We start from the raw sequence: 27,328 nt of genomic DNA, 5'->3' as shown, positions 1-27,328 counted from the left end.
AATTGTGATTGGAAAAAAAGGAAAAGCTTTGTGGAGTTCCCAAGATTTGAGTTTTGAAGGATGGGAGTAGAGACATATGGGCTGGGAGGGAATAGTCAAGAAAGGCACAGAAGTGAGAAAATACAAAAAATGATGTAGAGTATGGTGCTTAGTCACTAATTCAATAAATATTCAGTGTCAGACACTGCAGTGAGTGCTACTGAAGAAAGAATGATGCCCTTGTGCTTAAGTGTTAAAGAAAATAATGACTGAAACATGTACTTAAAAGAGTAAGAATAAAGTGGAAATTAAAATTAAGTAGGAGAAAAGATGGTTAAGTGTGATGCTAAGTAAGCAGACACTTCAACTTTCTGGAGTTGGTGTCATCTGTAAAACAAAAGTGGGTATGGTTGGAATAGATTTCATATTTCTGCATATTGCTCTCAAGGTAGTGGAAAGCTATTAAGATCTGTGAAGCAGGGAATGGCATGATCGTCATCTTGCTTTCAGAAAAGTCTAAAAAGGAAGAAAGAGCAGAAAGGAAAACCATTTTGGAAGTCTAGAAATACAACCACGAGGCCCAGAAGTAGAGGAGCTAAATGGCATAGACGTGATGATAGGTTGAGAATGAGTGGGGGTGAAGTGAGAAGTGAGTAGGAGGGGAAAAGCATATAATTGATTATCATCTGTTTGGGGGAGTTTTAAAAGTTAAGAAAATACAATGATAAAATTTATATCTGAAGGTTAGCTATTTTTCCTGAGGATAAACACTAAGAACCAGCTGCTTACTACACATTTACTATCTAGTGTTCTACAGGTAAACTTAAAATTCATAAACTTGACACACATGATATCATCCTCCTGAATTCCTTACTAAACACCTTGCCATCCAGATAAAATAACTGGTAGCCAACCTACATCCCTCATTCTCCCCCAGTTTTCTAAATCTACTTGCTCACTAGGTCATTTCTGAGTTACAAAAATAACACTACTTGTAAAAATTTAAACAATAGTGAAGTATATAAAGTAAAAAGGGAAGGAAAACAGAGTTAGGCCTGCTATTTTATTCCAGTTGATTCCCCTGGCATTTGCTGATTCTCAAACTGGCGAGACAAAAGGCCAAGAAATCTAACCAGAGGACCCTGGAAGATTCAGATATCTACTATCACAGTCTGAATCACACTTGCCAATTGAATCATCAAAAATAGGAAATGTGAATATAACCATAGCTGGTAAGGAAACTCCTGACATAGAGAAGCCTAGAATCAGATGGTTCCACTGTTGAATTCTACCAAACATTTGAAGAAGAAACACCAATCCATCTCAAACTCCTTCAAAAAACAGGAGGGAATGTTTTCAAGCTCATTTTATGAGGCCAGAATCAACCTGATATCAAAGCCAGACAAAGATACTATAAGAAAACTACAGATCAATATCTCCTATAAATATTGATGCAAAAACCCTCAACAGAATATTACCAAACAGAATTCAATAGCACATTAACAGGGTTATACACCAAGACCAAGTGGAATTTATTTCTGACATGCAAGGATGGTTCAACATATGAAAATGAACCAATGTAATGCATCATATTATGAGAGTAAAGAGTAAAAACCACATGATCATCTCAATGCAAAAAAAAATTTATTTGACAAAATTTTACACCTTTTCATGACTTAACCCACACACTCAACAATCTCGGAATAATACCTGGATAATAATAAAGGCCATACATACAAAACTCATAGTTAACATGTACTCAGTGGTGAAACCCTGAAAACGTTTCCTCTGAGAGGAATAAGAATGCCTGCTTTTGCCATGTTAATATAGCACTGGAACTCCTAGCCACAGCAACTAGCAAGAAAAATAAAGGAGGGATTAAAATGATATCTCTTTGTAGATAACACGATCTTACATACAGAAAATCCTTAAAGTCTCATGCACACAACTTGTTAGAACTCAAATCAATTTAGCACAGTTGTAGGGTACAAAATCAACATGCAAAAATCAGTTGTGTTTTTATACACTAACAATAAACAACCTGAAAAAAGCAATTCCATTTACAGTGGCATCAAAAAGAATAAAATACTGAAGAATACACTTAACCAAGGAAACAAAAGACATGCTAAAATCTACAAAACATATGAAAGAAAGTAGACACCAATACATGAAGAGCCATCCCATGGTATTAAGTACATTAAAAAATTAACCAAGGAAACAAAAAACTTATACACTAAAAGCTACAAAATGTTCTGAAAGAAATTAGACACCAACAAATGAAGACACTCCATGGTGTTAAATACATCAAGTAACAGAGAGTAGTAAATACTACCCAAAGAAATCTACAGATTCAGTGAAATCCCTATCAAAACCCTAACAACAATTTTTTCAGACCCAGAAAAATCCATCCTAAAGCTCACATGGAATATCAAGGAGCCCTCAATAGCCAAAACAACCTTGAGGAAGAACAAAGTTGGAAGTCCCACACTTCCTGATTTTGAAACTTAACTACAGTAATAGAAACAGTGTCCTACTGGCATAAAGACAAATGCATAGACCAATGGAATAGTATAGAGAGCCCAGAGATAAACCCTCCCATAAATACTCAAATGATTTTCAACAAGGGTGTCAAGACCATTCAATGTGTAAAAAGACAGTTTTCTTGATAAACGACATTGGGAAAACTGCATATTGACAAGCAAAAGAATGAATTTGGACCCTTGCCTTACACCATGTACAAAAACTAACTCAAGATGGATCAAAGACCTAAACATAAGAACTAAAACTACAAAACTCTTAGAAGAAAACATGGAGGAAATTGGATTTGTCAGTGATTTCTTGGATATGACAACATAAGAGGAAATGAATTAAGTGGATTTCATCAAAATTTAAAACATGCATAAAAGGATACTATTATAAGAATGAAAAAGGAAATCCATAGAATTTGAGAAAATATTTGCAAATCATATACAGATGGATTTAAAATTTTTTTTATTTTTAATAGAAGGATAATTGCTGTACAGTATTACATTCATTTCTACCAAACATCAACATGAAACAGCCATTGATTTACAAATAAGGGATTAATATTCAGAATATATAAAGAACCCCTACAACTCAACAATAATTAACCAGATCTTTTTAATTGGTCAAGTGGCTTGAATAGACATTTCTCCAAAGATGTTATAAAAATGGTCAAAAAGCACATAAAAAGATACTCAATATCACTAATCATTAGGGAAATGCAGACCAAAACCTCAGTGAGATATTCTATACCTATTAGGATAGCCATTAAGAAAGGAAAGAAGGAGGGATAGAAGGAAGTAAGGAAATAATATTGTTGGTGAGAAACTGGAACTCTTGCACAATGCTGATGGGAATGTAAAATGGTGTAGCCACTGTAGGCAACAGTATCGTGGGTCCTCAAAAAATTAAACACTGAACTACAATATGATCCAGTAATTCCACTTCTGGGTATAGACACAGAATGGTTGGAAGAAGGGACTCAAATATTTGTTTACTGATCACAGCAGCATTACTGACAATAGCCAAAAGCTGAAAACAATCTGAATGTCCATGGACAGACAATGAATAAACAAAATGTGGTATATAAATACAGTAGAATATTACTCAGCTTTACAGAGAAAGGAAATTTTGATACACACTATGTCATAGAGGAACACTGAAGACATCATGCTAAGGGAAATAAGCCAGACACGGACAGATATTTTATGATCCCACTTACATGGTGTACCCAGCAGATTGGATACACTGAAATGGAAGTTAGTGAGAGATACATAAGTAGAAAACACCAAGGCTGAAACATGGAAGAAAAAAAAGTTATAGGAGATACAGAAGAGAGCATAGGAATCATACATACCTGCTATGGTAAAAAGGTCTTGTTGTTCAGTTGCTAACTGCAGCACGCCAGGCTTCCCTGTCCTTCAGTATCTCCTGGGGTTTGCTCAAACTCATGTTCATTGAGCTGGTGATGCCATCCAGCCATCTCATCCTCTGTCAACCCCTTCTCCTCCTACCATCAATCGTTCCCAGCATCAAGTCTTTTCCAATGGGTCACAACTTAGCTACTAAGCTGTGGGGTCACAAAGAGTCAGACATGACTGAGCGCCTGAACTGAGCTAGCTACTAAGTCATCAGAAAGTCCTAACATACACAAAATTTGAATCTCAATGAAATAAGAGATGATGGCACAAAGGCTGTATTTAAAGACTGGTCAAGAATTTTCCAATGCTCATGAATAATCAAGTCATACATTAAAAGAGCACCGCAGACACCAAAAACTGCAAAGAAAGTATAGCTGGTGATATCATCATACCTAACATAGTACCAAAGAAAAGAGAAAATCTTAAGAAGGGGGGAAGTCGTTATATTCAAGGAAGCAATGACTAGACTGAGGCTTAACTTCTCAACATAAAGCCGGAAGATAGTGAGATATCTTGGAAGTATAATTTTCAAAAGTAAAGACAATGTAAAGATATTTCCAGACAAATAAAAAGGAGAGAATTCATTGCTCACAGACTCAAAAAATACTAAAAGAAGCTCTTCAGGCACAAGAGAAGAACACTTAAGGAAAAATGAAGAGCCATGGAAAGTATAAATCTGAAGGTAAATCTAAACAAATATTGACTATAAGAAAAGGTAAGAATGCCTAAAGTCAGGATCTAAGTACATTCTCAGGAAGATGGTAGAAGTACTAATTTATATTAGGTTCCAATAAATAAGGATGCGTGTTGTGATCTCTAGAGTAAAAGAGGAATATAACTAAGAATTTAACAAAAAGTAAGATGGAGTAATAAAAACTTGATTAATCCTAAAGAAGGCAGCAAGAGAAAAAGAATATAGATAGAAAACAAATAGGAGCATGATATGTAAGCCCAAATACACCAGTAATGGGACCTTCCTAACCCAGGGATTGAACCCATGTCTCTTACATCTCTTGTATTGGCAACTGGTTTCTTTACCTCTAGCACCACCTGGGAAGCCCATGTTACATGCAAGTGGACACAAGACAAACATTCTTGACTAGAATTTTTTTTAATCATATTACTTGAGATACAACTATCAAGGAGATTCCAAGGGGCTCAGTGGGTAAAGAACCTGCCTATCAATGCAGGAGATATACGCTGCAGGGTTTGATCCCTGGGTTGGGAAGATCCCCTGGAGGAGGGCATGGCATCCCACTGCAGTATTCTTGCCTGGGAAATCCCATAGACAGAGGAGCCTGGAGGGCTATAGTTCATGGGGTTGCAAAGAATTAGACACAACTGGAGTAACTTAGCACACACACAAGCACAACTGTCAAAATCCAGGAAATTTCAAATATTAATACAAGTACGGAAAAAGATACTTCATTCAAACATTAACCAAAAGAAGGTGCTAATAGCTATACCAGTATTAGACAAGAAGTAGACTGTAAACCAAATGTCTTACCAGAGATAAAATGAACAGAGGCCTCTGTGAGAGGCTGGTGGGCATCCCTAGGATCAGTAACCACCGTAAGTCTCCACTCCCAGAAGACTGTTGATGAGTCAGTTTACCAAGAAAATAGAAATATACTAAATGTGTATACACCTAACAGTTTTGCTTCACAGTATATAAAGCTAAAATTGACAAAACTAAAATGCGAAAGGTAAATCTACAATTTTAGTAGGAGACTTACACAAATCTCTTAGTGAAAGAGAACAAGCAGGGAAAAATGTCCAAGAATATAGTATATTTGGACAATATGATTAATAAATTCACCTAACGGACACATAGATAACAGTGCAACCAGTAATGGCAGGAAACTTGATTCTTTTTACGTGCACCGAGAACATTTTCCAAAACTGAGCATATGCTGGTTTGTGAAGCAAGCCTCAACAAACTTTGTTAGATTGAAATCATTTAGAGTCAGGCTATACAACAGAATTTTCTGTGTTCCATCTGTATTGTTCAATACAATAGACACCAGAATCAATACAGTAGTCACTAGCCACGTGTGGCTACTGAGCACTTAAATTATGTGACTAATGAACTGTATTGTATTTATTTTAATTAACTTATACAGTTACATCTGGTTAGTGACTACTTACTAGCATACTTAGCATATGTTTTCATAAAACAATAAAACTAGCTAGAAATCAACAGCATAAACATTTTTAAAATTTCCAAATCTTTGAAAATTAAGAAAAACAATTCAAATTACCCATGGGTAAAAGAAACAAACACAATGGAAATTAGAATGTATTTTTATCTGGATTAAGTGAAATACAACTTTATCCACAAAAATAAAATAAGATACAACTAAAGTCCTGATTAAAGAAATGTATAGCATTCAGTGCATGTTTTAGGGGGAGAGGGAAAGGCTAAAATTTAGTGGTTTGAATCTCCATCACCAGAAGTTAGAAAAAGAATACCAAGTAAATCTAAAGAAAGTAGTTATTGCTGTTTAGTCACTCTTTGTGACCCCATAGATTGTAGCCCACCTGGCTCCTCTGTCCATGGGATTTCCCAGGCAAGAATACCGGAGCAGGTTGCCGTTTCCTTCTCCAGGGGCTCTTCCCAACCCAGGGTTGAACCTGCATCTCCTGCTTTGCCGGTGAATTCTTTACCACTGAGCCACCTGGGAAGCCCCAAAGGAAAGTAGAGAGAGATTCATATGGGTTGTTCTGGTTTCTCATCATAATTTAAAGAAAAATACTCACAATATCCAGAGCCCTTTATGTCCTGCAAAAGAAAGAAGAAGAGGTCCTCAAATTCCTTACATAGGGACTTCCTGGTGGCACAGTGGCTAAGATACCATGCTCCCAATGCTGGGGGCTTGGGTTCAAACCCTAGTCAGGGGACTAGATCCTACATGCCACAACTAAAGATCCTGCATGCCACTGCAACAAAGATCTGGTGCAGCCAAATAAAAATTAATTAAACTATTTTAGAAAGAAAAATCCTTACATAAGGAACCCATTTAGGAGGCACTTAGGTTGACTTCCAAATGGAACAGTGAATCTACAAAAGGAAAAAGTGATGGTGTCTACCTCATAAATCTGAAGAGAATGTGGGAGAAAGTTCTGGCAGCTTGTGCCATGCCATTGATCCCACTGAAAACTCGGCTAATGTCAGTGTCCTGTCCTCCAGATATACTGGCCACCAAGCTGTGCTGAAGTTTGCTGCTGCCCCAAGGCCATTCCTGTTGCTGACTGTGTCAGTCCTGGAGATTTCACTCACCAGATCCAGGCAGTCTTCTGGGAGTGGGGACTTCCGGTGGTTGCTGATCCTAGGGCCACGCACTAGCCTCTCACAGAGGCCTCTTACGTTAACCTGCCTACCACTGCTCTGTGTAACTCAGACTCAACTCCGCTCTGTGGGCATTGCCATTTCCTCCAACAACAAGGGAGCTCACTCAGTGGGTCTGTGACGGGTGCTGGCCTACGAAGTTGTATACATGCATGGCACCATCTCTCATGAACACCCACAGGAGGTCACACCTGATCTCAGCGTCCACACAGACCCAGAAGAGATTGAAGAGGAGGAGCAGGCTGCTGTTCAAAAGGCTGTGACCAAAGAGGCATTTCAGTGTGAGTGGACAGCTCTAGCTCCTGAGTTTACTGCTGCTCAACCTGAGATCCCAGACTGGAGTGCAGCGTACAGGTGCCCTGGGTGCCTACTCAGCAGTCCCTCCTGAAGACTGGAGTACGCAGCTCCCACTGCTCAGGAATGAGGAGGGAAGACCACTGAGTGGTTTTAAACCACTCTCTCATAGACTTTAAATAGAACATGGAAATTAAGTTGAGGGAAAATAAAGTTTTTTTTAAAAAAAAGAGAAGGAAGGAAATAGTAGAGCATGAATTAATGAACTAGAAAGCAAACACTTTGAAAAGAAAATAAAGCCAAAGGCTCATTTTTGGGAAAAGAATAAATCTGATATTCTCCCAGCAAAACTAATCAAGAAAGAGAGAAAAGTCCCATATGTCAATGTAAGGAATGCAAAAGTGGCTGTCAGCACAGATCTACAGCCATTACAGGGGTAATATGAAGGATATGATTAATAATTTTACCTGAAAATAATAAAATTAATCTAAAATTAACATAATAAGAAATATAAAATTTGAATAGCTCTATGTCTATTAAGGACATTATCTGTAATTTAAAATTTTCCTATAAAGAATATTCTAAGCCAGACATCTCAGCAAGGAATACTTCCAGACAGTAAATGAAAAAAAAAAAAAATCTCACACAATCTTTTTAAGGTAATAGACCATACATTACCCAACTAACTTTATGGAAGCTGTGGATTATGTTCCTTACAGAGGAAGATTTCCTTTCTGAAACTAGAACAAGAGGCCAGCTTTCCCAAGAATGTTGACACACCCATCTCTCCACATTCCGCTAGAACACCCTTCAGGCCTTTGATCATTCCAGCTGTCGAGCTGCAGCTGAGCCTCCAAGGCACATTAAAAGCAATCTTTCAAAGAATTGGGATCCAGTTCTCTGGCAGGTAGACTGAATCTATACAATATCGTTTATCACTTACACTAATACCAGGCTGAATGAAGAGATGAAGTCGCTCAGTCATGTCCGACTCTTTGCGATCCCATAGACTATAGTCCACCAGGCTCCTCCGTCCATGGGATTCTCCAGGCAAGAATACTGGAGTGGGTTGCCATTTCCTTCTCCAGGGAATCTTCCCGACCCAGGGATCAAACCCAGGTCTCCCGCATTGCAGATGGATGCTTTAACCTCTGAGCTACCAGGGAAGCCCTTTTATTTCATTTCATTTCATTTCATTTCATTTCATTTCATTTCTCTGGCAGGCAGATTGAATCTATACAATATCATTTATCACTTACACTAATACCAGGCTGAATGAATTACAAGCTAGAATCAAGATTGCTGGGAGAAATCAACAACCTCAAATATGCAGATAATACCACTCTAATGGCAGAGAGCAAAGAGGAACTAAAGAACCTCTTGATGAGGTGAAAGAGGAGAGTGAAAAAGCTGGCTTATAACTCAATTCAAAAAACTAAGATCATGGCTCTGGTCCCATCACTTCATGGCAAATAGAAGGGGAAAAAGTGGAACCAGTGACACTTTCTTGGGCTCCAAAATCACTGAGGATGGTGATCGTAGCCATGAAATTAAAAGACACTTGCTTCTTGGAAGAAAAGCTATGACAAGCCTAGACAGCATAGTAAAAAGTAGAGACGTCACTTTGCTGACAAAGGTCTGTATAGTCAAAGGTATGGTTTTTCCGGTAGTCATGTACAGATGTGAGTTGGACCATAAAGAAGGCTGAGAACCAAAGAATTGATACTTTTGAACTGTGGTATTGGAGAAGACTCGAGAGTCCCTTGGACTGCAAGGAGATCAAACCAGTCAACCCTAAGGAACTCAACCCTGAATATTCACTGGAAGGATTGATACTGAAGCTGAAACTCCAATACTTTGGCCACCTGATGGAGAGTAGACCGAGTATTTTGATGAGTGCCATACTACATATATGTGTACTTTGTTCTAAAAATCATATTGACAGTGGCAAATGAAAAATTTTCCATTGTTGTACCAGAAATATTCCTTTATCATAAATATAGCTCTACATCTTCATTTTAAATATGGCTATAAGGGATATTTATAATTGCTTTCTCAATATTCCTCCTCTCTCTCCCTGCCCCCAAATTTCTCAATAATAGCACCTTACCTGATTTCCTTTTAGTAATTTGCTCTCTCTCTTTCAGGGCTACTGTTTTTTCTAAATTTGCATTTTGAGATTTCAAACTTACAGAAAAGTTGCAAGAAGAGTACAAAGAATTCCTATATGTGCTTCCCCCAGATTCCCCAAATATCATTTTATCACATTTGCTTTATCATTATCTACCTACCTACTCTATCTACCCAGATATATCTATATATATATTTTTAATTTTTTTTCCTGGATTGTTTAGGAGTAAGTTGCAGACAACTTACTTTGCAGGTAAAGGAGAAAAGGAAAGATACGCCTATTTCAATGCAGAGTTCCAAAGAATAGCAAGGAAAGATAAGAAAGCCTTCCTCAGCAATCAGTGCAAAGAAATAGAGGAAAACAGTAGAATGGGAAAGACTAGAGATCTCTTCAAGAAAATTAGAGATACCAAAGGAACATTTCATGCAAAGATGGGCTCGATAAAGGATAGAAATGGTATGGACCTAACAGAAGCAGAAGATATTAAGAAGAGATGGCGAGAAAACACAGAACTATACAAAAGAGATCTTCATGACCCAGATAATCACAATGGTGTGATCACTCACCTAGAGCCAGACATCCTGGAATGTGAAGTCAAGTGGGCCTTAGGAAGCATCATTACGAACAAAGCTAGTGGAGATGATGGAATTCCAGTTGAGCTCTTTCAAATACTGAAAGATGATACTGTGAAAGTGCTGAATTCAATATGCAAGCAAATTTGGAAAAATCAGCAGTGGCCACAGGACTGGAAAAGGTCAGTTTTCATTCCAATTCCAAAGAAAGGCAATGCCAAAGAATGCTCAAACTACCACACAATTGCACTCATCTCACATGCTAGTAAAGTAATGTTCAAAATTCACCAAGCCAGGCTTCAGCAATACATGAACTGTGAGCTTCCAGATGTTCAAGCTGGTTTTAGAAAAGGCAGAGGAACCAGAGATCAAATTGCCAACATCCGCTGGATCATGGAAAAAGCAAGAGAGTTCCAGAAAAACATCTATTTCTGCTTTATTGACTATGCCAAAGCCTCTGACTGTGTGGATCACAACAAACTGTGGAAAATTCTGAAAGAGATGGGGATACCAGACCACCTGACCTGCCTCCTGAGAAATCTGTATACAGGTCAAGAAGCAACAGTCAGAGCTGGACATGGAGCAACAGACTGGTTCCAAATTGGGAAAGGAGTATGTCAAGGCTGTATATTGTCACCCGGCTTATTTAACTTATATGCAGAGTACATCATGCAAAATGCCGGGCTGGATGAAGCACAAACTGGAATCAGTGTTGCCAGGAGAAATAGCAATAGCCTCAGATATGCAGATGACACCACCCTTATGGCAGAAAGCAAAGAAGAATTAAAGAGCCTCTCGATGAAAATGAAAGAGAAGAGTGAAAATTTTGGCTTAAAACTCAATATTCAGAAAACTAAGATCATGGCATTGGTCCCATCACTTCATGGCAAGTATATGGGGAAACAGTGGAAAGAGTGACAGACTTAATTTTGGGGGCCTCCAAAATCACTACAAATGGTGACTGCAGCCATGTAATTAAAAGAGGATGAGAAGGAAGCTGAAACTGCAATACTTTGGCCACCTGATGGGAAGAACTGACTTATTTGAAAAGACCCTGATGCTGGGAAAGATTGAAGGCAAAAGGAGAAGGGGACGACAGAGGATGAGATGGTTGCATGACATCACTGACGCAATGGACATGAGTTTGAGTAAACTCTGAGAGTTGGTGATGGACAGAGAGGCCTGGCATGCTGCAGTCCATAGGGTTGCAATGAGTCAGACACAACTGAGCAACTGAACTGAAGTTGCAGGCACAGTGTTCCTTTGACATTCATAGCAAGGAGAAAGAGGATTTTGAGCAGAGAAATGGTATAGTCTGGTTTCTGTGATCTGGCTGCCTTGTGGGGAACTGAGTAAAGCAGGGAGATGAGGAGGCTCTGGCCTGAACAACTGGGAGGATAAAATTGCCACTTTATAAGATGGCAATATAAGATACGAGAAAACTACATGTTTGGTGAGAAATTAAAAGTTTGATTGGGGCATGTTAGGTTGAAGATGCCTAATGAATCACTGTTCCAAGCCCCATTTATAAGCCTATTTGCAGGGCCAGGGTTTCTGCTCTTTGATACTGATGACCCTCTAAGAAGACTGCCTGCACCATCCACCTTGCGGTTGCAGCGCCAGGCTGCAAGTGGAGGGAGCAACTGACTCCCCCTGGATCTCTGGCCCAACACTCCCCCTGTGCTGCTGTGCTGTCTTGGATCCTGACTTCTCAGTGGCTGCTGCTGGAAGGGCTCAAGGATACCACCTGGGAGTGTGGCGTTGATGTTCTCTGGTGGAAACTGAGGGGAGCCTGAAGAAAAGTCATCTCCTTCCTCCCACCCCATGGTGAGATGACCTAGTTCATACCACATGCACTCTGAAGACAGTGAAACTATGCAAACAGCTGTGCCTTGACTGTAGACACAGAGTGACACCCACTTGTACCTTTCTTTTTCCCTGCCTCACTACCCATTTACCTTCAGTCATCATGTTCTGAGATTGCACCACCCCAATAAAGGAAAAGAACCCACCTGCCAATGCAGGAGACACAGGAGACCCAGGTTCCATCCCTGGATCAGGAAGATCCCCTGGAGGAGGAAATGGCAACCCACTCCAGAGTTCTTGCCTGGGAAATCCCAAGGACAGAGGAGCCTGGCTGGCTACAGTCCAGGGGGTTGCAAAGAATCGGACACAGCTGAGCACAAAGGCATGCAATAAAGAATTAACAATAAGGTTTAATTTTAGGCTCTGTTTTCTTGGGAACCCAGATTAAAGTAGGCATCAAAGTGGAGATATCTGGTAGGCAAAGGGATTTATGAACCTGTAGTTCAGAGAAGAGGTCAAGGCTGGAATACAGATTTTGGAATCCTAGGTACTAATTGTAAAGACCTAAGACCAGAGGTTCCTGCATGGCTCAGAGGTTAAAGCATCTGCCTCCAATGTGGGAGACCTGGGTTTGATCCCTGGGTCGGGAAGATCCCCTGGAGAAGGAAATGGTAACCCACTCCAGTATTTTTGCCTGGAGAATCCCATGGACAGAGGAGCCTGGCGGGCTACAGTCCACAGGGTCGCAAAGAGTCAGACATGACTGAGCGGCTTCGCTTCAAGACCAGATGAGATCCTAGGAAGAGAACATAGGTAGAAAACCAGAGATTTGAACGCTGACCCCTCAAGCACTCCAACATACTGAAGGCTAGAGAGTTGAGGAAATACCACCATTGAGACTGAGAAGAAATGTCCCACAAGGTAGAGAAAAACCAAGTGTGTTGTTCCTGAAGCCAAATGAAAATGTCAATTATGCAAAATACTGCTGACAGCTCAAATAATAAGTTGGTATTGGAACCAGCATGTGGAGTTTAGCAAACTTCATTACTACTCTGTGTGTGGAGAATCAGCTTAATATTCAGTAATGTCACACCTCTCATTCCTGATATAATTTGCATCTTTTTTTTTTTCCCCCTGATCAGTTTGGCTTATAAGTTTATCTTGTTCTTTTTAAAAAGTTACTTTTGGTTTAAAGAGAGTATAGAAATTGATTTCTTATTTTTGTTTTCTATTCTATTGATTTCCAATCTAGTCTTTCTTTTCTTCTCTTTACTTTGGGCTTAATTTATTCTTATTGTGGTTTCTTAAAGTGGAACTGAAGTAATTAAATGGAGACTTTTTTCTTTTATTAATATATGTAATGGCTAAAAATTTACCTGTAAAACCTGTGTGCCAGAAATAATTTGTTGAAATATTTCTTTGTTCCTTTCTCCCCTCACCTTTGGGAACTCTAATTACCGTTGTACATACTACGCTGCTTGATACTGTGCTGCTGCTGCTGCTGCTAAGTCGCTTCAGTCGTGTCCGACTCTATGGGACCCCATAGACGGCAGCCCACCAGGCTCCGCTGTCCCTGGGATTCTCCAGGCAAGAACACTGAAGTGGGTTGCCATTTCCTTCTCCAATGCATGAAAATGCAAAGTGAAAGTGAAGTCACTCAGTTGTGTCCGACTCTTAGCAACCCCATGGACTGCAGCTTACCAGGCTCCTCCGTCCATGGGATTTTCCAGGCAAGAGTACTGGAGTGGGGTGCCATTGCCTTTTCCAATACTGTACTGTAGCTCTGTTCATTTTTTCTCAGTGTTTTCCTTTTTTTCATTTTGAATGATTTTTGCTATGTCTTACCTACGGTAAATTTTTTTTCTATTATGTTTAATCCACAATTAATCCCATCTGTGCTTTTTTTTTAAAAAAAAAATATGATATTGTAGCTTTCATCTCCAAAAGCTTGATTTGGTTGTTTTTCTTAGATTTCATGTCGCTACTGAGCATGTTCTATATTTCCTTATCTTCTTGATCATATGGAATACAGTTTAATAACTGTCTTAATGAGCTTGTCTAATTGTCGCTTCTGGATCAATTTGAGCGGTTTTTCTTATTATGGTTGCGTTTTCCTGCTTCTTTGCATGACATGAATTACCCAATTTTTTTTTGGATGCCAGTCATTGTGTATTGTATGCTATTGGGTGCTAAGTATTTTTAATATATATATATTCTTGAGCTTTGTTCTTGGATGTGTTTAAATTACTTAAACAGTTTTATCCTATTAGGTCTTGCTATTAAGTATCTTTCAGGCAGTGTTGTCTAGGGTTCATTTTTCTCCTATGGAGGTAAGACTACATTTTGGACCCAGAGTTTCTCAACCTCAGCACTATTGACATTTAAGGCCAGATGATTCATAATAGAACATTTAGCTGCAGTCCATGGGTCGCTAAGAGTCGAACAAGACTGAGGGACTTCACTTTCACTTTTCACTTTAATGCATTGGAGAAGGAAATGGCAACCCACTCCAGTGTTCTTGCCTGGAGAATCCCAGGAACAGGGAAGCCTGGCGGGCTGCTGTCTATGGGGTCGCACAGAGTCGGACACAACTGAAGCAACTTAGCAGCAGCAGCAGCATCTCTGGCCTCCACTCACTAGATGCCGGTATAGGTTCATCTCCTCTGGCTGTGAAAACCAAAACTGTCTCCAGAAATCACCAATTGCCTCCTGTGAGATTGCAGGGTGGGGGGTGGGGGGACAGGGAAGGTGTGTGGGCACCAAAACTGCCCTCTTTTGAGAACCACAGCTCTAACAGATGTCCTGTCACTTTTAAGGCTTTCTGCTCTGCCTGATGGTACTATTCCTGGCCATTGTGAGTTCCAGTGATTTCCCCCACTAATTCTTCTGGATGGTTCTTTCCTCCACCTCAGATAGTTTTCACTCAGCTGAATGCTTGTGAAGGACCCTCTGCAGATCTCCAACGTTTACTTCTCTTTGGTACTCCACCCTGCAAAAGCTAGTGCCTTGACCTGTCAGGGCCCCCTGCTCCATCTTCTCATTGAAGGAGACTGCCAGGTTCTGCTGGAGTTCTCCCTCCCTGTGCTGTGGCCTGGAAGGCCACAGGCAGTGACTAGTTGCTTAGTCGTGTCCCGCTCTTTGGGATCTGATGGACTGCCCATGGAATTCTCCAGGCAATATTGGAGTGGGTTGCATTGCCTTCTCAGGGGTCGAACCCAGGTCTCCTGCATTGGAGATTCTTTACCATCTGAGCCACCAGGGAAGCCCCAAATTTGCCTCAAATTTCCCATTTCAGGGATCTCCTCTCTCCTATTCTTTGCTTCTGATTCTTTGCTTTGTCTAATATTGTACTTGCTCAAGCAGGTTAGATTTAGTCATCTTGGTCTGAAGGATTTTGTGATGGTTTTATAAAAGGATATTTACATGCTAATTCAAAAAATTCAGAGAGGAAAACTTTATAATGCAAGAGGTAAGGATTACTACAGTATGTCTGAGGTTTGAGAGGGCAGCTTAGACCCAACAGAGACGGCAGCCTCAGGTAGTAGAGTTGATCCACAGTTAAGAGGAAAAGTGGCACTAAGATTAAGAAATCAAGATATGGACTTCGTCTACTGCTTTCTAGATTTTTCTTTCTGTTGTAAACACAGTACAATAGGTAGAGACAGGGACAGGTATATAGAGTGCATTTTTATAGGTGTAGACACAACATAAAATTGTTACTGGGATAATACTAGGGTTGTGGACTCGGGTTACTTTTGGAATGCTTTTTATTTCTACACTTTTCTCATGTAGCTATATATTAGTTTATATTGTCTATTATAGATTTACATAAAAATATGTAGAGAAACATTTTTTACGAATTTAAAGAAACTAGTTGGGACACTTTAGTCTCAGCACCTACTCACTACACTCCTTTGCCCAAAACCTGTGAGTTTTCCATCTCATTCATAGTTCTCGCCAATGGCTAACCAAGTATTCCATGATCTGGCCCTGCTCTCCACCCTTAACCACTTTCTCTGGTTTCACCCACTACATTCACCCATGTTCACTCTGCTCTAGCCCCACTGGCCTTGTCTCTTGAACAAATCAGGCACTGCTCCTACATCAAGTTCTTCACACTTGCTGTTCCCATGCCTAGAATATCTTTCCTCCAGAGTCTGAGTGCTTCCTTACATTTACTGGTATCTTTTCTCAAACTTCACTATTAGCGAAGTCTTCCCTATATGACCTAAGTTGCAATCCATTTCCTGCTTGATGTTTTGTGGTCTCTTCTCGCCTAGTGTATTTTCTCCTCACCATTCATCACATGCTTTCTCTTTTTCCTACTGCCACCTGTAGTTTCCAAAAGCAACAGATTTAAATACCAGGGCAGTCTTGGGCCCGAGCAACTTCAAATCCACAGGCCTGAAAATTTTTTAAAAAGGACCCCAGAAAACCACACTGGGGGGAGGAGGGGGAATGGAGGACATGGGAAGGCATTCCAAGTCACATACAGGGGTTGCTTGGGGGGAACACCCTAAGAGTGATGGCTGGAGGTGAGTAGAGCATACACTCAGCAGTGTAATCCCCAGTCTGGGTCCCAAGTTAATGAATCTGTTAAGAAGGATGGGAAGAGAAATGCCAAGGACTTGACCGTGTGACGTGTTTTATCTACAGACATTCCCAACACCAGTGTTAGTTATTGTTGGAATTTAAAGTATATGTATGTGCTGTGTGATGTAGACAAGAGTATAGTAATAACAAATGGCAGAGGTTGACAGAGGCCAAATCATGGAAGGCCATGCTAATTTTATTAACTTATGGAGTGCATAAAGTATAAGTCTAGAATTTAAAATTACAAAGGTTTTCTACAAATCAGTAAGAAAATACAAATAACCTATATTAATCAGGACAGAAACCCAATTCAATTATTTTAAACAAGAAAGGGACTTTATTGGCTCACAAAACGTTAAAGTCCAGAGGTAGGGCAGGCTTTAGGCACAGCTGGATCTAGGGCCTCCAGAAAAATGACATCAGAACTTAGCTCTCATTCCTTTCTGCTAGCCTCTGAGTTTCCCCTCAGACTCTTTCCAATAGTACAAATTTTCAGGCTTACACAGTCCTTAGTTCGTGGGATCTCTGTTGAGCGTTCTTTCCAAGAGTTCCAGCAGAAGTTCCGTTGAGGGCATTCTTTAGCCTGACTTGGGTTACATGCCCATTCTTTAATCACTGTGGCTAAGGAGCTGTGGGACTCAGGAAGGCCTGACCTGGTCATGTACTCACCTAAGCCACAGGGAATGGGTTCCCCACAATATATATTCTGTTATCACAAGACAGGGAAAGAGATGCTGAACAGAAACAACATATATCCACATAACTCAACAGAAAAGCAGGTGAAGGATACAAACTATCTATGATAAAACTATAAACGGCCAATAAATATATGAAAATAACCTTAACCTTGCCATTCATCAGGAAAATGTAAAATGATCCTTTTTTTCTTTTTTGCCCATCAGATAAAAATTATCAAGTGCAGGTAAAGCTTTATGGGGAAATGAGCACTTTCCATACAGTTGGTGAAAAGAGAAAGTCATGAAGGCCTTTTGGAAGGCTAAGGTGGGTCTACTATCTGATTGTTCCCTGATAGACAATCTGATAACAATCTGACAGACCCAACAATCTACCTTCTACTCCATTCTAAAAAAATATTCACACACATGCATAAAGATACGAAAGAGATGTTTACTTTGGCAATGTAAGAGCAAAAGAAAAAATAAGGGAACAGTTAAATAATGGTATTTTCATAGTACTGAATATTATTCAACCATTAAGGAGATTTGAAGACCTCAGGATTGGTTTTCGAGACCAAAAAAGCAAGCTGCAGAACAATACATATATATATCCTATTTATGTAAAAATGGCATTTATATGTATATGCATATTCACATGGGAATTATGTAAAGGAGATTAGATGAATGCATACTCAACTGTGGGCAGTGGAATGTGATAGGAAATGGAGAAAAGGGTCTCTCTTCGCTCCTTTATAAAAGTCTTGTACACTGAGATGGTAGTCATTTATATTTTCGTAATTAAAAATGGGAAAATGCAATTCACAATGGGAAATAAAAAGTATATTTGCAAATCGCAAATAAGTATAAAAAGATAATTCTCCTTATTAACAAAAAAAAAGAGCAAACACATTGAAGGATTCAGGGCTGTTGGGAATATAGGCAAAGAGGCACTCTAACTAGTGATGGCGTTGCAAAGTGGTACAATATTTTCTCATGGTATTTCTCCAAACATTAAATATATACATTTCCTGACCCAATAAATCCACTTCTGGCTATTTACGCTACAGAAATACCCACATAGGCAGCAAAATATATATGGATGTTAACTCTACTTTTCTTTGTAATGAAAAAGAAAATGGAACTAATGAAATCACCTACCAATAGGGGTTGTCTAATAAGTTACCGCATATTTTTTTAGGCTGTGCTGTGTGGCATGTGGGATCTTAGTTCCCCAATCAGGGATCAAACTTGTGCCCCCTGCATTGGGAGTGCCCAGTCTTAACCACTGGACTGCCTGGGAAGTCCCAGTTATAGCGTTATTGATGCAATGGGTTAGTATGTAGCCATAAAAAAATAAAAGTCTACATCCAAGTGGGAGGGAGAGGAGGCAATTTTCAGTGCATACATGTAAAATGGGGGTATGTACCTACCTCATATGGTCGGTGTGGGGATTAAGAGTTAATCCATGGTAAAGCGCTTCCAACAGTATCTGTGTACAGTGACAAGTGTCAGCTATTAACAAGTTTTTGCTTAATTATGTATATGCCTAAGTCTGGAAGAAGAGCAAACCAAATAATTATTACTTGTCAATTTAGACCATAAAAAGAAATGTCCTTTTTCATTTTGTGTTTTTGAACTGTAGAAAAGTCAAACAAGTATGTTTTAATAGCTTTTATATTTGCTAACCATAAGATAAAAGCATAAAATTTACCAGTCAAGGTTTAATAGCCATCATTCATTGCATTGTAAAAAAAAAAAAAAACATCCCTGGAGTTCACAGAACTAGATTTGAGTTTTAGCTCTAACTGGCCACATGCAAGCCACACGATCTCTAAACCTTGCTTTCCTAGTCTACAAATCTAAGGGAGATGGGCGGTGTCTAACCCAATGACTGGCATGCAGATTATTTCAGTACATAGAACCCTCCCTGCAACTTACACAAATGTGACAGACCTACTGCTAAATGATCAAGTGCCAACTGGGTGTGAATGTGCAGAGTTCAACCTCCAAGAAAATCAAAAGAAAATTTTGCAATAATGAGCAAGTGCTCAGTGGCCACTGATCAGGCATAAGCAGTCTGCTTGCCTTAATAATGACTGCTCATTTGCTAACCCAACAGATGCCACTGCTTGGCAATGCTAGATCACCACTTCATCAAAGGCTGGGCACCCCCCAGAATTGCCAACTATGATCATCTGAGTGGACATCAATGAAAGTCCAGACGAAATCATAAAGCACTGAATAGATAACCAGAGACAGGGACTACAAAGACAATCATTTCCTTTTAATGTGTATCATCACCCAGTTTTCTGGGGTCCAGTCCATTTTCCCCCCAGAGCCTTGCCTTAGTCTCAGAATCCTTCTTAAACAACACACAGGTATCAGAGATGACAAGACAAACTCACATTTGCCAACTCTAATACTTTTTTCTAAGTTCGCACATTACACCAAACATCTTTGGCATTTATGACAAATGTACCTCAGGGAAGCTTCTTTGTATACAGGAAAAGAGAAGATCTAAAAAACCATGAAACTCTAGCCACCAAGAGGTTACTCCTTTCTTACCTACTCTGATAAAAGAATTCTGTCATCCCAGCAGTATTCCAAATATGCCACTTCAGAACCTACTTGGAAAGAAGCCAGTTATAAATAAATCAATCAACCCAAGACCGGTTTATCTTAGAGCAGAGGAATTCATAGCTTTATTGGACACTGACTTGTTTCCTCTCAGCCACAAAGAGAAAAAGACCCAAACAAAAGTCCCTACATATTCTTGTATAACTTAAAATACATTATATCATTACTACATATTTATACTTCAATAAATCTTAATCTATAAAGCACATTTCTTATAATTATCAAAAAATTCTATAAACAAGCTCCATTCTGCCTCACTTCTCCACCAGCTAGCCTTGCATTTATTACTCTGCTTTTTAACAGGCTCATGCAAATCACACCTTCCATTTTTTAATTTGATCCAAGCACCAGATGTAACCCAAAACTCTGGAAATACGTAATATTTTTATTCACATGGGTCATTTTCCACACAATTATGCCCACTATAAAAAAGCCTTTTCTCATATTCTATATATTTTAACTTCCAGAGTTTTCAACTAAACAGAACCACAGTATTTGGGATTCTCAACCAAGGAGTATATAATCCTACTACTACAATGTTATTACTTTTATACATTTTTTTTAATGTGTTAAGACTTAAAATTAAAAAAAGCTCCACCAACTCTGACAATTAATAAACTAGTTGTTAATAGCCTAGTTCTTTTTTAAATAGAACAATCCATTCAACTTAATATGTTAAGTACAACCTCAATACTACTAGAGATTGATTAGTTTTTGTTTTTTTTTTAATAAAAGACCCATAAACTTCCAAACTGTGATATTATCTTGGACTCACCTCTGAAGACTGCTGACAAGCTGGCTAGCTCTTTGAGCTGAGTCCTCCTTTCCCCAATACAACACCCTGGTAAGAGAACTATGGCTCTAGGAATCTCAGAGGTGACCCCCCATCCCAGGACTGCTTAGACTGGGGTCGGGGGGGGAGAGGCTAACTCACAGGAAACAGCTTTATACCAACCCCCAATGATTTACAGTGGAAGAATACCTACCTCCCCATGGCAGGGTTACAGTACCTAGCACAGTGCCTTGTTGGTAGAAAATTTAATAATAAACGCATGGCTGCTCTGTTAGCTTGGTGTTCAACCCTTTTGTACCAAGAGTAAAATCAAAACCCTGATACCTTGTTCCTCACCTATCAGGGATTTTCCTGTCCTCAACAAAAATGAAGGAAAAATAACGACGACTTAGATCTTCAAGTCTTCTGTTTTCTAAAAGTCAAGACAGACCATTACTCGTTTACATTTGCCCTTCAACACTGCCATTCACTACAGATCCTCCCCTAGTGTTATAATTTCTACCTTCAAAGCTTTACAACTGTTTGTTTAGACTGTTCACTTTCTAATGATACAAGAGAAGACATTATTTTCATGAGTGGGTTGCTTCTCAATTACAGGTAGGATGAGCTATTTTTGAGTTTTCCAGCAGGCAGATAATTATACCTAGAATAAATTCTTGATATATTTCAATTCTTGGATCAAAGTATTTGTCAGTCTTCCCCAATCTAGGTGTCCCTTTCACTTTTTGACGTTTTATCAACTGTCACTTCTTATCTGAGTTTTAAGGCTCATTTCACTCTGGTTTTTGGTCACCTTTTATCTTCTATTTTCAAAAATTCATATTCAAATTAGGTAAAAGGAAACAGGTAAATTTGGAAAAAGTGGTTTCAGTTTTCAGATTTTGTGATTCTTATGTTGTTTTTCAATGCAGAAGGGAATGTATCCTTGCAAAGAACATTTTGATGACCAACACAAATAATGTATCTGTCTAAGAAGCAAACTTTGTAACAAAGGGACAAAGATCAGGTAGTTCATCATTAGGAAAAATAATAAGAAATATCACATGGAAGATTAGGCATTAACACCTGAATTAAGTTTAAAATTTCAGTTTCTAGGCAGGTATGACACCATTCCTTTCAAGATAATAATAATGGGTGAAGATTTTCTACATTTCCCAGTGGATTTTCTAACAGTCTATAGGAAAACTATGTCATTTCATGTTTTTAATTTTGTCTTCATTTCAGAAGAAAGACCTGAGTGCTGACTTTTTTTTTTTAATTTCTTAAACTTTCACAACATTGAGAAGTTTTTCTGCATTGTGTCTTCGCTGATGTCTAAAAAGATTTGAGCTTTGACTATAGGATTTCCCACACTGAACGCATTCATAAGGTTTCTCCCCAGTATGGATTCTCTGGTGATTGATAAGCCCAGAATTCTGGCTAAAAGCTTTTCCACATTCAAGACATTTGTAAGGTTTTTCTCCAGTGTGGACTCTCTGGTGCTGCACGAGGATGGAACTCCTGCTGAATGCTTTCCCACACTCAACACATCCATAGGGTTTCTCCCCACTGTGGATTCTCTGATGAAGAATAAGGGCTGAGCCCTGACTGAAGTGTTTCCCACATTCGTCACATATATGCTGTTTCTTTCGGGAGGGATTTCTCTTTCTTTCAAACCTGCCCTTAGGGAAACAGGTTTCTCCATATTTAAAGATTTGAGGAACACCTATATTGAGAGTGCCGGAAACTTCATGAGATTCTCCTGCTGAAGGAATCTCCTGCTTTGGAGCTAGAGCTCCGTTTTCAGTCCTAGCATCATCATCTGAAATAAACAGAAAATGTAGATATCACTTACTTCCTATTCTGGGAGGACAGACAACTGAAGAAAAAAAAATATTTAAAAAAATGAACTAGAAGTAAATAGCTTATATATGTCTATAAACAGCACCATGAAACTGGTGATGATACTGCCTAGTCTCAAAAAAGAAAAAAATGAAAACAACTGATTATGAGGTTAATGAGATGAGAGCATGGGAACATATGAGGAATTAAAAGACTGTATCCTAGTAAGTGGTAGCACAGGGAGTAGGTTACACAATGGTGGTCAAAAATCAAAGTGCGGAAAAAACACAGATGTTTCAGAGAGTCTAAGTTTGTTAGGAGACACAGAGATGCAGCTAAGGCCAGGAGAAAAATAAATCAAAATTTGCCATCAGGAAATCACACTGTTTTGCTTTGAAAAAGGGAGAAATTATATCAAAATATAAAGTGTAAGTAACCAATCTGTCAGACAGTAATTTTTCTAAAATGAGCAAGACAAGGCAGGTCAAAGCCAAGATTAGATTACAAGGAGAATACATCAGTCCTAACAAGAAGCAGCTGAAGGTAAGTTGGGAGCATCCTGTGTTAACTTGGGACATGACACTTCCAGATTCAAGGCTCTTTTAATGACTGAAGTTTTCCTGTAAAAGCAACTTGCTGTATTTGGTATTTGTCATGGTATTAAGATAAGCTGTGACTTCTAGGCCTGTTAGATGTGCACAGTGAAAGAACAGCCTGAATTACCAACATGAGGTACCATCATCTACCTATAGGCAGGAGTGGTATGAGCAAGTCTCATCTAAGACCTTCCTGAAACTTCAAGCTTTGATGAATAAACAGTTACTAAAGGGTGAACAGAAGCACTCAAAAACTTGTACATAGTGAGAAAGTCTGTAACAAATGATTAAGAGACAGAAAAGAAGGCTGACAAAGAGACACTGAAGAGTCAGAGGAGATTAGTGAGGTCTGGAGACTTGAATAACAGAGGAGTGAGTGTGAAGGTGACAAATGGCACAGAAAGAATTTAGTTCCCAAGTGTGGTAAAGACCAGACGCTAAAATGAGGTGAGACTTATTCTATTCTACAGTTTAGAGGCAAGAATTAAGTCTATTCTATAGTTCAGGCAAAGGAGAAGTTTGCCACCCAGGAAGATGCCACCTCCAACAACCAAAGATGCTGCTTCTCAAACTTTACTGCACAGAAGAACACCCCATAATCCAGAGGGGAAGCCTACTCAGAACTCATCTGGCTTGCACTAGCATTACCTTCAACTGCCTCAAGAAATGATGCCCAAAGCAGCCACAAACAAAATTTCATTTTAATTTCTATAAATATGAAAAAGAAATCTAGCAGGTTTAGGAATATACAGGATTGTATCAAAATAAGTAAGTATGTGGCATTAACTGCCAAGATGCTGGGAAAGAACGGCATTAGTGAACGATCTTTCCATTTAATTTTTCTGTACTTATGTTGAAGAAAAAAACAAAAAAGCTGAAAATACGAAAAGATTCTGGTGATAACAAAAAAAACTAGATTTGAAGAAGTAAGCTTATTATACCAGAGAGACTAGGTAGGAGACTGGAAGGATGTGAAACAGGTGGCAAATAAGCCACAGAGGTGGGTTATGGCTCAGAGTAAGTCAAATGCCCACCAGAAATGGGCAGGCCTTCAAAGAAAGACATAAAAGCAAAGAAAAGGTTGATGATGTTATGTTGAAGAATAAAAGACTCAAGGTTAGCAAACCAACTGTTATCACATAAGAATAGAAATCCTACAATGTGTCTATGTCTAAGCAATCAGGTGAAGGCGATTATTCTCCCTCCCTGCTCCCAGTAAAAATACGCAGAGTTCTGGACAAAAGATCCACACTCTCACTCTCCAGCCCACACGGAGTTCCGGTCCTCACCACAGTGCCTTAGGGAATGGAGCTCCCAGGATGCCCACTTCAGCTGGTTTTCCACAGCATCAAGCTCAGAACTCGGTAATCCCTGAGCTTCTTCTTGAGATACTATCTCCTCCACTAACACTTCCCGTTTTCGTCGACGAAGAGAAACCTGGAAATGATAGGAATTGGTTCAGTTGAGAAGGAATTTGATGAGAATCAAAACTAAAACACACACCAAAGAAATCATACAAAACATATGCTGCAGAGGCCTAGAGGGCAAAGCAGCATAAATAATGAAGGGGGGGGAGGGGAAGCATAAACATAATTCTAACTTAGTTGAGTGGAACTAATTCAGAAGCTGTGAATACTGCTACGCCAGTACTCCTAACAGGAAACTTACTGGCTGTCCAGGGTCATCTAGTTCACTCTCTAAATCCTCCAGGACCGTCACTGCCTCCTCTCCATTCTCTGGATGATGCTCTCGAACCCAAGTCTGTAGCTCCTTGGGGAGGATGGCAACAAACTGCTCCAGTACAACCAGCTCCAAGATTTGTTCTTTTGTGTGTGTCTCTGGCCTGAGCCACAGACGGCAAAGTTCTCGAAGCTGGCTCACAGCTTCCCGGGGCCCAGGTGAATCCTGGTATCCAAACTGCCTGAACCTCTGGCGGAAAACCTCCGGGTCAGGAAGATGGTTCCAGGGGATACTCGACCCCTCTTCACCATCAGGATCCTCCTCCAACTTCACTCTTAGAATTTTTTCCTCTTCATCTGGAGTTGGGATGATAAGTATTGAATCCTCTTCCACTGACTGTGCAGACATCCTGATTTGTGATACTTCAAGGAAAGACAATCAAGGCAAGATACCTTAGGGAAATACCCAGTTTTCTTCACAGGCACTCCTGAGGCACAAGAAATGAAAAATTTATAAATGACTAAATATTCTAAGAACCTGGACACAGACTGATTAAAGGAAATAAAAATGTGTTCTTTTACTAGATTAAAAATGCCAATCAATAACCTGAACTAGAAGTTTGCAAACTACAGCTCATGACCAAATCTGGCCAGCTGCCCATTTTTGTACAATGCGTATACTAAGAATAGTTTTCACACTTGTACATGGTTGGAAAAAAATCAAAAGAACACTCCATTACATGTGAAAATGACATGAAATTAAATCGTCTGTCTCCATAAATAATTTTACTCATTTGTTCACACTACAATAGCAGAGTTGAGTAGTTGCAATAGGCACTATAGGGCATGAGAAACCTAATATTTACCCTGGTCCTCTAGAGATAAAGTTTGCCAACCTATGAACAAAACCTATTTCAACAATCAAAAGAATCCAAGTTAAGAACCAGCCCTTCTCAGTGTTATCTAAATGCATCTGACCCTTGAACACATTATCTACAATTCAATACTGGTGTTCCTTGACACACTTAGGTCATCTCAAAAGCAGGGACTGCTTTTTTACTATCTGTTAAAAAAAACTTTTTTTCACAAAACGTTTAACAGTTATTTTTTAAATGTTTAAGAACTCCTAGGACTTTAAATACACGTTAAAAAAATTCACTTGGTCAGGAATAGATAATAATGTTGGAAAAAAGGAACCACTATGTGCCATAAAATTTAATTATTTTTCAGTTACCCTCCACACCATAAATACCTTTAAATTAGGAACGACAGGCATTAATCAGCAAATTCTAGGGGGAAAAAAGAACTCTCGTAACACCTTTGTGGTGCAGATTCTTCCGCTGACACTGAATGACTCACAATCTCCCCAGCTACTACGTTCATGGAAACCTTGTGCTATTTCTGATCCTTTCCTTGGTATTTGCACAGTCATGCCCATGCCATTGTCTACAACACCCGTTAAGAATGAGCCACGCAGCTGCTCAATGTACCCATATACGCCCCAGAATACGAAAGCTAATTTCCAAAAACTTCCTGTAACCCTACCAAAACTAGGAATCAGAAAAGATCTTATCAGGTAACATACACACAAGTTTAATTAAATACTCTGGAGTGTGGCGGCCTTATAAACACGTAGCTTTGGCCTACAGATCTGTTTCTATTCCAAGACCCTACCTTTCTACGGCTCAAGCACTCTACAGAAAAGACATTTCTCTTCCTTTTACGTTCTCAAACAGCACTCTGGCGGTGGGATGTGAGGAGTTGCGGGGAGCGCAGGTCCGCGGTCCCGACCGTCTTTGGGCGGAGAGCCCGGTCCCAAGTGACCTCCCCACGCACTCCTGCAGAGTGCCGCTTCGAACCGCGCCCCCACCCCAACGACGTCAGCCCCTTTTCCCTGCACTCGCGGCGGCGGCTTTCCTCAGACCGAATGCCACCCGGCCACAACAGCAAACGAGCCGCGGCACTTCCGCCCGCGGCCAGCTGAACTACAAGTCCCAGCAGGCCCCGCGCGAGGCCCGCCCACTCCCACCTCCGCCCGAGAAGAATCCCAGAATTCTCCGCGAGATGCCAGGGCCTCGAAATAGAACAAAACCGGCCGATGGGGGAGGGGAAGTCGGGGGTCGCGAAGGACACAAGGGATGGAGGACTCTTCGAGGGTGCTGAAAGCCCGATCTGGCTTTTCGTCTTCCCTTGCCCGTCCCACAAGTGCCGGGCACGGAGACCGCGGCCTGTCCCCCACGCCTCTGGGAGAAGCCGAGGAAGGTTCCCGCCAGGCTTCTTCGCTGACTCTTGTCAAGCAGTCTGCAGCCCCCAGGCCAGCGTCTCTCACACCCTTCCCCCCAACTCGCGCAAACCTCGGGCTCGGGAACCACAGCCGCTTCGCTGTCCTCGGCCGACGCAGAAACGCCGCTCACGAGCCGTTTCCCAGCAGCCCCCGGCGCGGACTGCTTCCGGTCT

General features: G+C 40.0%; 1 protein-coding gene and 1 pseudogene across 4 annotated transcripts; one reads left to right on the top strand and one right to left on the bottom strand.

Moving 5' to 3' along the window:
• Window positions 1-1,606: 1,606 nt before the first annotated feature.
• On the bottom strand, window positions 1,607-27,328 carry ZNF24 (zinc finger protein 24). Of its 4 annotated transcripts, none has more exons than XM_060405338.1 (5): window positions 27,226-27,328; window positions 24,861-25,359; window positions 24,482-24,629; window positions 6,465-6,601; window positions 1,607-5,517 (listed from the first exon to the last, which is right to left on the bottom strand). In XM_060405338.1, the coding sequence occupies exons 2-5, from the start codon at window positions 25,278-25,280 to the stop codon at window positions 5,395-5,397; spliced, it is 828 nt and encodes a 275-aa protein (XP_060261321.1). In that variant the 5' UTR covers window positions 25,281-25,359; window positions 27,226-27,328; the 3' UTR covers window positions 1,607-5,394. The 4 variants fall into 4 exon arrangements, with proteins under 4 accessions (XP_060261321.1, XP_060261322.1, XP_011958738.3 ...); XM_060405339.1 differs by having other exon boundaries at window positions 1,607-4,072; XM_012103348.4 differs by lacking the exons at window positions 1,607-5,517; window positions 6,465-6,601 and adding an exon at window positions 16,986-22,576 and having other exon boundaries at window positions 26,546-27,328.
• On the top strand, window positions 6,701-19,127 carry LOC101116110 (small ribosomal subunit protein uS2-like; annotated as a pseudogene).

Source organism: Ovis aries, chromosome 23 (genome assembly GCF_016772045.2).
Source record: "Ovis aries strain OAR_USU_Benz2616 breed Rambouillet chromosome 23, ARS-UI_Ramb_v3.0, whole genome shotgun sequence".
In the NCBI taxonomy this organism is placed as follows: domain Eukaryota; kingdom Metazoa; phylum Chordata; class Mammalia; order Artiodactyla; family Bovidae; genus Ovis; species Ovis aries.
This window is presented reverse-complemented; position numbering and strand designations above follow the sequence as displayed.

Coding starts and splice junctions, on each gene's coding strand:
- ZNF24 (XM_012103348.4), bottom strand. CDS start 25,280: ATGTCTGCACAGTCAGTGGAAGAGGATTCAATACTTATCATCCCAACT. Junction 24,630..24,860: donor TAGATGACCCTGGACAGCCA/GTAAGTTTCCTG, acceptor TATCATTTCCAG/GTTTCTCTTCGTCGACGAAA. Junction 22,577..24,481: donor CCATTCCCTAAGGCACTGTG/GTGAGGACCGGA, acceptor TGTTTATTTCAG/ATGATGATGCTAGGACTGAA.